The sequence below is a fragment of the Echinops telfairi genome, unplaced genomic scaffold (genome assembly GCF_000313985.2).
Source record: "Echinops telfairi isolate 266 unplaced genomic scaffold, ASM31398v2 ScPeMD7_7468;HRSCAF=8506_1, whole genome shotgun sequence".
Lineage (NCBI taxonomy): Eukaryota > Metazoa > Chordata > Mammalia > Afrosoricida > Tenrecidae > Echinops > Echinops telfairi.
This window is the reverse complement of record NW_022111370.1, coordinates 27,366-36,946: the sequence shown is the minus strand read 5'-3', so window position 1 is coordinate 36,946 and position 9,581 is coordinate 27,366. Positions and strand designations below refer to the sequence as shown.

At 49.6% G+C, this 9,581-nt stretch overlaps 1 protein-coding gene across 1 annotated transcript in view; it reads right to left on the bottom strand.

Moving 5' to 3' along the window:
• Positions 1-2,147: 2,147 nt before the first annotated feature.
• Positions 2,148-9,581, bottom strand: part of LOC115873471 (adhesion G protein-coupled receptor A3-like) — a gene marked incomplete at its 5' end in the record, with an annotated part of 33,902 nt that continues 26,468 nt past the window's right edge. The window contains 3 exons of the mRNA XM_030888629.2: positions 2,148-3,564; positions 4,914-5,009; positions 6,523-6,668. Coding sequence (XP_030744489.1) covers positions 2,319-3,564; positions 4,914-5,009; positions 6,523-6,668 — 1,488 coding nt within the window. The remainder of the gene's footprint in view (positions 3,565-4,913; positions 5,010-6,522; positions 6,669-9,581) is intronic.

The window sequence follows — 9,581 nt, the reverse complement described above, 5'->3', positions numbered from 1 at the left end:
GGATCTTCATGTTTTCCAAGCATTTTGCTTCCTTTGTGGCCAATTAAAAAAAATTGTTTTACCCCCTCTTCTTGTTACTTATGGAAAGTTGTGCTTAAATTACTAAATGCTTATTGAGTGGCCAGGAAGGAGAGGTGGGGGGAAAGAAAAGGAACTAAGGTCTCTCTCCATATACAGCATGGACCAGTGGGTCAGAGAAATGGGTCAAACCTTGGATAGGTGTGCCCAATTAACAAAGATACAAATGGAAATAAATACCTACTCATTCTGTTTCCTATAAGCGTATGCATGTTATTTCTAAACTTAGCAGGAGACCCAAGGCTAGGGCAGCACTAGACAACCCAAAGTCAATTTTGAATCCAGGTGGTACCAGAATAAAAATTATCTGTAAGGTTGTAAAGGCTGCGACCTTCAGAAACAGACCGCCAGTCTTTCTTCTGCGGTGCCTCTGGTTAAGTTTGAACTGTCAGCATTTCTAGCTCTCAACCATGCGTGTCATCGATGGGCCCCCATTATGTAAATGCACACAGCAAGGGTCTATTTTTTTTTAGCTTTGTTATCCCCAACAAAGAGAATTATCTCTAAAACTAAAACTATCACCTAGAAAGATGCTACAATAGCACTATTCATTTTATTATTCCGAAGGAAATAATCTCCAAGTATCCCATGAGACAGAACGTTCACACCATTGTGGATGATCCGTGAATTGCTTTTGAAGTAAACTGTCAGTCTCTCGTTTTTGACGATTGTTCAAGATAAGCTCCTTCATTCTCTTAGCATTTCGCAACTATGTATTTTTGAATCAAGCTCTCATGTGGCATCCCCTTGGGCTGCTATGGAAAACAGAACGAAGCTTGGCCAGCGCTCCAGGTGTGGTTAGAGGAGTTAGGGCCAAACCAAGCTTAGCTGCCAATAGCTCTAGCATGAGTCCCAGAGAGCTTCTGGACTGGAGCTAGATAAAAGTCGGGGTCAAAGGGGCATCAGGAACCTCAACAACCAGTCACACCTTTCGGATCGGGGTCCTTGCTGCCATACAGAATGGAAGTGCAAGTATCAGAACGTAGCATGGGCCTCAGTGGCAATGTGTCTGTTGTCAGAACAAGGCAGCAGCCACTGTGAAAGAGGCCAGCATGAATGGATGGAAACCTCACATGGCAGTCACACCACAGGATAATGCAGGTGCCAGCGTGACCACAACACCAAGAACATTAAACCGGAATAGAAGCCCAAGGGTTAACCGCATCACTGTTAAACGGATGCAGCAAAACGCAGGCGGATAGCCTTGCGTGGATAGTGGATGACTGCACAGGTAGTTAGGTGAACATTTAACATCGTTATCAGTTGATCTCCCTTGTGATTCATTTTACATTTGTTCTAGTTTTTAACATTGCCTGCTTCCTTTGTGACTGAGGTTTTCCTGTTTTACTTTGTTCTTGTTGTCGGGTTTTGTTTGGTTGGTTTTCTGGATAGGACACCCAAGAGGGTACATCTAGAGAGGCAGGCACAGGGTTAATGGTTTCTTGGGCACAACAAGGGAGGGTGGAGGAAAACCGAGAGCTAATAACAATGAGGACAAGAAAGAAGCGAATGCTCTAAAATCGGTTGTAGCGATGACTGTATAGCTAGGTCTTTTTAATGACTGAACGACTGAATTGTATGATGTAGGAATTATATTTCAATAAAACTTTTTTTAAAAGCATTGTCATGTAGGGAAAGCTTCTCAGGCATGGCTACTTACAAACTAGGTCTTTGGGAGTTTCTACAAAACTGGTATTTGAAAACTATTTATGAGACACACCAAGCCAATATACCTGTGTGTTAAATGACATGTCCCCCTGTAGAACACCTGGTAACGACCTTACATGTAAGCACACACACCTCACCAAGATCAAGCTAAATCCTTATTTTCCAAAATATGAAACTGCTGAAATGGACACAACAATCGACACCTATTTATTGTTGGAACCTCAGGCCTGAAACATTAACGGGTGTACAGATTCCGAGAAGTGACTTTTTGGATTGCCAAGGGGCCCTGGCTGAGGTTTTGACAGCTAAAGTCATGCTTTAAAGGGTTGTTGTTTGAGGGTTTTTTTTTTTGCTTTTCTTAAAAAAAAAAAAATCATTAAACAAAAGCAACCTTGGGGGTGGGGGGTGGGGGGGTGGGGCTGTGAGAGTATAAAAATCAGTAAAATCCAAAACGTAGCAGTTGCTTCTCCTGCATCCAGGGGTCTGTGTGCAGGCGTTTTGCTGAGAGGGGCGTGTGCCTGGCCCAGCGCCTGGGAGTTCCCACCAAGGTCGCCGCCCGCCCGCCCGCCGGGCTACACGGTGGTTTCGTGCTTCCACAGCCCAGTCCTCACGTTGCCCGTGCTGTCCGCGCTGGGCAGGGGCCCGTCCTGCCCTGGGCCTTTAACGGGTCCATTCTGAACGGCCAAGTTGAGGCCGTAGGACTTCTGCTGACCGCCCAGTTCGGCGACCCCGGGCTTCCGGAACGCGTCCCGCTTGGCGCCCGCCGGCGCGGGCTTCTCGCCGCCGCCGGTGCGGCCGCTCTTGGGCAGCGAGCTGCCCGCGTCGCTGCTGTCGTGCTGGGGCGGGTTGTGCTGCCTCTCCCTGTAGGCCAGGTAGGCCCTCCGGCTCCGCGAGTGCCCGTCGCTACCCGGGCGGCTCTTGGCCAGGCCGTTCTGCACGCTGCCCTCCACGCTCGTCGGGACGTCGTAGGCGTACTCGCGCAGCACCGTCAGCCGGCTGGCCCGGTGGCCTTTGCTCCTGTTCTTGTGGTGGCGACTCGGGTGCACGTTGGTCCGAAACTGGACCTCCAGGGGCGCCACGTGCATCTTGATGTCGTTGTCCACCGAGTGCTCGGTCAGGCTGTTGTCCGGCTGCGGCGCGGAGTTCAGAGGGAGGGGGTTGGCGTGGCACTGGGCTGCGGCCGCCTGCAGGTTGGTCAGCTTGCAGCCCTGGGAGGAGTTCTTGAAGCTCGACGTGCTCTTGTTGGTGCAGGACGACTCCGCGCTGCTGTTGGTGCACTTGGCCGCCTCCCCGTTGGTCCCGCTGGAGCTCGGAGGCTGCGCGTTGACTTGGACGGAGTACGCGCTCCTGCCCGGGCAGCAGGTCATGATCCAGGCAAGCCGAACGTCCTCCCGGTTCAGGCAGTGGTGCACCAGGAGGAAGGCACTGAAGCTTAGGCACGTGGCCCCGAAAAAGAAGCTGAACACCAAGTCCAAGGGGTAATACAGGGACACGGCCAGGGCGCCGAACATCCACAGGGTGACGTAGAGGAGCAGCGTGAGGCTGGCCCCCGAAAGCTGGGCCTGGAACGTGTGCTCATTCTCCAGGGCGGACGTGGAAATCAGTGACAGGGACATGGAGTCCTGCTGAGCCACGTCTCCATGTTCGTTGGCCGCCAGCCTCTGCTGCTCCTCCGTGGGCTCCTTCAGCTCGTATCTGCGCTCGGGGTGTCGTTTCAGCTGAATAAATATGCTCAGAAAGTACACGCAGTTCACGAATGTGATGAAGCTGGCCGGGCCGTAGAAGGCTCCCAGGGAGGGTTCCCACGCCATCCAGCAACTAGGAGAGAGAATGCAGAGGCAGCTCAGAGGTTACCAACGCCAACGGACCGGGTGAGCAGTGGCAATAAAGCTCACTGCCCTGCCCCTGCATTCTGTCGTATGGACTGACTCCTAGCAAATGCAGGTGACAGAGGGGCATGGCCCCGCTGGGAGTCTGAGGTGGTAATCTTTATGGGTGCAGATAGACAGGTCTTTTCTACCATGCAGCTATGGGCCGGGTTTGAACCACCAACTTTCCAGTTAGCAGCCACTCACTGTGTATGCAGGGCTCCTGGAGCAAACCTTAAACCCACTGCGATGAGGCTGATCTCGTTTACAGTGACCATACAGGGCAGAGTGGAACTGACCCACACAGGGTTTCCAAAGCTGTGATCTTTATAGAAGCAGACGGCTTTCTCCTACACAGTGAGTTCGGACACCCATCTTTTTCTATCCATTAACAGCCAAGCAGGAACCACTGCTGGAGTCATGGTGTGGCCAATGGTTACGCATTGGGCTGCAATCTCCAAGGTCAGCAGCTCAAAACTACCAGCTGCTCCATGGGAGGAAGACGGGGCTTTCTACTCCTGTAAATAGGTATAGTCTCGTACACTCAAAGGGTACAGTTCTTACTGTCTAATAGGGTCGCTATGAGTTGGCATTGACTCGATTTGGGTTATTAACCATGGCACGCCAGGCTGTTCTTTGCAAAAAAACCCAAAACCATCCCACTGCTCTCAAGCCAATGCCAGCTCATAGGAACCCTACAGGGCAGAGTAGACTGCCCCCAGGATTTCCAAGGCTGTGCATCTTGACAGACGAAGACACCACCCCGCCCACCCCCAGCATCTTGATCCCACACAGTGGGTGGCTGCTGAGGTCGCTCTGCTGACCTTATGGTTAGCAGCTGAGTATTTTAATCACGGCACCCCCATACCCCAAAAACCGCCGCTGACTGCCCTCAGGTAAATTCTAACTCACAGTGACCTTACACAGGTTTTCCAAGGCTACAAATCTTTACAGGAGCAAACATCCTCTTCTTCCTCCCGCAGAATGGTTAGTGGATTTGAACCACTAACCTTGTGGTTAACAGTCCAATGCTTACCCAGCACCACCACCAAGGCTCCTTCCTGCACCCCCAAAGCCAAACTCACTGCCATCAAGTTGCTGCCAACTCACAGCGACCCTGAGGACAGGGCAGAATAGCCCCGGTGGGTTTCCCAGAGTGTAACTCTCTTTGGGAAGAGAAAGCCCTGGCTTTCTCCCACCCATCCGGGTGGTTTCCAACCGCAATGCCGCCGTGTCTGTAACATTCCAAAGGAGAATCCTCGGGGTCAGGCCGAGAGTGAGGGTGTAGAGAGTACTCACTAGGGCGCATTTGGCCGGCTGCCATAATTCTTGATGTTTGCTGCTGCCGTGATCCCGCAGACTATGATGGGGATGCCGCCGCCAATCAGGTAAAACCTGGGAGGGGTGAGAAGGAGCAGGGCTCATGGGTCATCAGGACAATTGCTTAGTGTGAGAAGCACAAGACGCCAGTGCTTTAAGAGCTGTCCCTTGAAGATTATTATTATTATCAGTATTATTCCAATCAGAGGTTACTGGAGTTAACTTCTTGAGGCTCCCTTTAAAATGATAACATCTTTTTGACTTGGGCTCCTATAATATTTCATTTTCCCTAAGCACAAGGTCTGTTTCTGGCTAGGAGCTGAACAAAGCTAATCGGCTTCTGCCACCTAGTGGACAGGCCGAGTAACATGCTCCACTGTGGCTTTAGCTATTTGGCTAATAAAGTAGAAAGTTAGGACGTGGAGTAGGTTGAATTGCATGTGCACACACAAATAAGAGAGGGAAATCTTAAGCCTTGGTACTTGTGACCTGAGCTTACTTGGTGACAGGGTCTTTGCAAGGGCACAGACGGACCTCGGAGATAACTGCATAGTTTCTGGCTACTGACATAGAGCACGGATTTCTCAGTGCACTTAAAGATAATGTTCACACGAGAGTGCCGGGTATGGAACGTGCAAGAGCAGTACGGGAAAGACAGAAACACAGCGAGAACCCACAAAATGGGCATGAGAAGGCAGAGAGTGAGTGTGTGCTCCTGGCTAAAGGTGCCGGCTGACCTGCTTCAACTTGGAAAGACTGAATGACCACCCAGACGAGGTATGCCTGTAAATCCATGTAAGATGAGCTCAGCCTGGACCAACCAAGCTCACGGCCATCCAGTCCATTCTGACTCACGGCAACCGTACAGGACAGGGTAGATCAGCCCCTGTGGACTTCCGAGACCGTCGCTCTTTGCAGACACAGAGCCTCACGGCTCGGGCGAGAAGTGCTGGGGGCTTCAAACTGCTGACGTTGTGGTTAGCAGCCAACACGTGGCTTTATGACTTCATGCGTTTCAGAACAGACATTCAATAAGCTTGGGGTTCAATCATATCCACTCATCCACCACTAGACTCTGTGTATCTTTTGTTTTACCATTGTAAGTAGGAGTGGCATCGCTCAAAACCTGTTTTGTCTTTTGTTGAGAGTAATTAAGTTGATACATTAAAATCTACTGCAGGCAGGCAGGAAGGGGTGGGAGGGAGCAGAGCAGGAAGGGAGAGGGGAAGGATGGGCGGGGAAAAAGAGCAGAAGATGGAAAGAAGGAGAGCTAGCATTCCTCCAGTGTCCCTTCTACGGTTACCTTTCAATCCAGTCATCCTTCAAGACAACTTGACGGGGCGCAGCATCATCACCACATCCCGGGGGAGAGGAGGCGGGCACACAATGTACAAGGACCTGACTGTGAGCTCACACCTCCCAGGGGGCAGAGCCAGATTCAAAACCAGGCCCACTTAGGCTGGACGTCCACTCTTCTTTTCAAGCATTCACTCAGCTTCCCTGCTACAACCCGTGGCCATGTTTTAACTAAAGCACACCAGTTATTTACTCCACAGCCAGCGAAGGCAGGAAACAGAGAACCGAGTACCTGAGCATTGGTCTTGGAGGAGGGGGCGGCTCATCGGGGTCTTGGCATCGTTTCGCCTTCTTCGTGACTTGTTTATAGATATTCCGAGCGGTCACTCCCACCCAGAGCACTGTGGCAAGAGTGGAATAATGAAGAATGATTCCGACCTAGAGAGAAGATTGAGGAATATATAAACGGAAAGACAGGAAGGGGAAGGAGGGGCAGGGCAGGGCAGAGAATTCCCCTTTGCACCAATAGAGGAGCAATGCTTAAACCACTGTGCCACCAGAGCTTATTAAGTGCATGGCTCCCACTAAACCAAATCAAACAGTGGTTACCTTTAAGATATCTAGAAGAAAATAGTGTTAAGGTATCTATCTTAATGATGAACTACATTTCCTTCTTGCTCCTGAAACAAAGCCCTCCAACAAACATGTGATAGAGGACCATACACTTCAATACACGAACCAGTATCCGGAAACCAGAGGTCCTGTTTCCTGTAATTTACCGCTGGACTGGCTCCCAGACAACAGAAAGCCCAGCACATGGTCCTCATTGATGCAGTGTCACAAACTAGAGTTGACAGAACCCACCTATTTTATTTTGAGAAGGAGGAAGTAGCTTTATTGTAAAGCTCTGAGCAAGGAGCCAGGAGAATAGTTCCTCACATCTGACTCCCCACCGCTCTGGATGTTCAGACTTATAGAGAAAATGGACAGGTCTGTGTAGTCACAGAAAAGGAAGACGTTAAGACTGGGAATTTGGTTGGGCTCGTGGACATGTGACTTGAAGGGCTAGGAAATTTTAAATTCATTGCACAGGCAGGCAGTACACAAAGTCACAGCACACCAGTGAAATGTCCTGAGCTCTTATTCAGGGTTCCTATCGTTCAGAGCAAAACAAGCAAGGTGACTCTGGAGTGAAATTCAGCCAGGTGTTGAATCTGGGATCCATGTGTTGCCTGCCATGTGTCAAGCCAATTGCCTAACATTTCAAGAATGGTTTTCCTCATTTGAAAATAATCTAAAGATACTCTGAAATGGAATGAAGCTGCCTAAATGCATGCACTCTGAAGACTGAGGTACCAATCTCAGAAGGAAGGCTTATTAATAACCTGTGATGTGCAGATGACACTTGCTGAAAGTGAGGAGGATTGAAGCCCTCGCTGAGGAAGATCAGGGATGGCAGCCTTCAGGATGGATTACAATTCAGATAAAGACAAAATTCTCACAACTGGCCCAACAGGTAGCATCACGGTAAGTGGAGAAAAGGCAAGTTCCCAAGGAACTTGTTTCTGTGTCCAAGTTAGACACAGAAACAATACTCTTGGAAGCAGCAGTCAAGAGATCCAATGACACACTGCACTGAGAAAATCCACCACGCGAGCTGTCTTGAACGAGTTGAAAAGCAGGGATGCTACTTTGAAAACTAAGATACACCCGACCCAAATGATGATATTCTTGATTGCCTCCTCTGCGTGGGAGAGTTAGCAATTGGATAAGGAAGACCGACGAATGTATGCATTTCCACTGGGGGTCTGGAGAAGAAAATTCAGAGTACCGTGGGCCGCCAACAGAACAAGCAAATCAGTCTTGAAAGAAGTACACCGAGAATGCTCCTTCGAGGGGAGGACTTTTGGACATGTCAGGATAGACCAGTTCCTGGAGAAGGGCACCCTGCTTGGTAGACTAGAGGCACAATGGAAAGGAGCCAGGCACTCAGCAGGACAGACGGACACAGTGGCTCAAACAGAATGAGTGTGAGGATGGCACAGGGGTTCCTTCCATTGTGCATGGGGCTCATCAGGAGTTGGAACTCACGGGATAGAACTGAACCATCAGAAGCACTATTTGATACTCTGCACGGAACATGGTCAGCTCAGCTACCCTTATACTGAGGAGCCTGCTAGCACAGTGGTTCCACATTCCGGCTGTTAACCACAAGGTTGGCAGTTCGAATCCACAGCCACCACGATGGAGGCACTGTCTTGGAAATCCACCAGGGCAGCTCAACCCTGCGGTGTAGACTCGATGACAGTGAGTTTGAATTTTGGTTTATCCTTAGCCTCAGGATGACATCTCTGCCATGATTCCTTATTTGGAGTCTGGTTTTGAAGACATCAGGTCACCTCTCTGAAATCAAGTTTCTCCATGAGAAAAGCAGGAAACTCCTTTCAACTGCTGCCATGAGGGCTTTTGCAGGGGTTCTCGTGGCATACGTGACTGGAAGATAGCAGCAGGTGCTCAAAATCGCCTACGCTGTCACTACAGTGGCGCATTTACCACCTGACTTGCATCGGAAACCAGTCTAGGGACGATGACGTTCCAGGTGAAGACTTGAGTGGGCTAAGAGAACGGTAAAACCAATCTTCAGAAGAATGCCTGCATGTGGTCCGGGAGCACGCAGGACGATAACCCAGCCTTCGTCACTCTGTCAGTCTTTGTTCTATTTTTGATCGTTTCTTCTTCGGTAACCAATACAAGTAAAATTCTACGAAGGAAAAGCTCTGGGAAGAATTTCTCCTCCTAAAGGACTGGCTTGCTAATCCTGTCAAGAAACCCTAACTGGTGGATATGATCAAACACCGCAGTAACACAAGCATTCCAAATGCCTCACGTCCCCTTTTCGAAGAACTCATCTGTAGCAAAACCACGTCAACATCAAAGCCTAAGTCCCGATTTTGCAGGGGAACCACAACAAACTCCACTGTCCCCGTCCACAGTAAATCTTGCCAGGGCCCTGAACGCGCGGAGAAGCTGGGTCCAGTTTGGACACCCCAAAAAAACAATAATACACAGTTAATCTTCTCCAGGAAGCAGCTGGCTCCTTGGTTCCTGCTAGTTTTGCTGACTGTACTGTAAAAGCAGAATGTATGGACAGAAAGTAAAACAAAAAGCATAAAACACCCTTTGAGCTACCTAAAGTCTCACCAAACACTATAAATAAAAGCAGTATAAATGATTTTGGTGCACAGAAACCAGTAATATTCAGGGGACATCCCCTGATATTGACTCCAAATGGCAGGCTATGTTATTGTTGGGAGGTTTCCTTGAGGCAGAGATTAAAAGAAGGAGAGATTA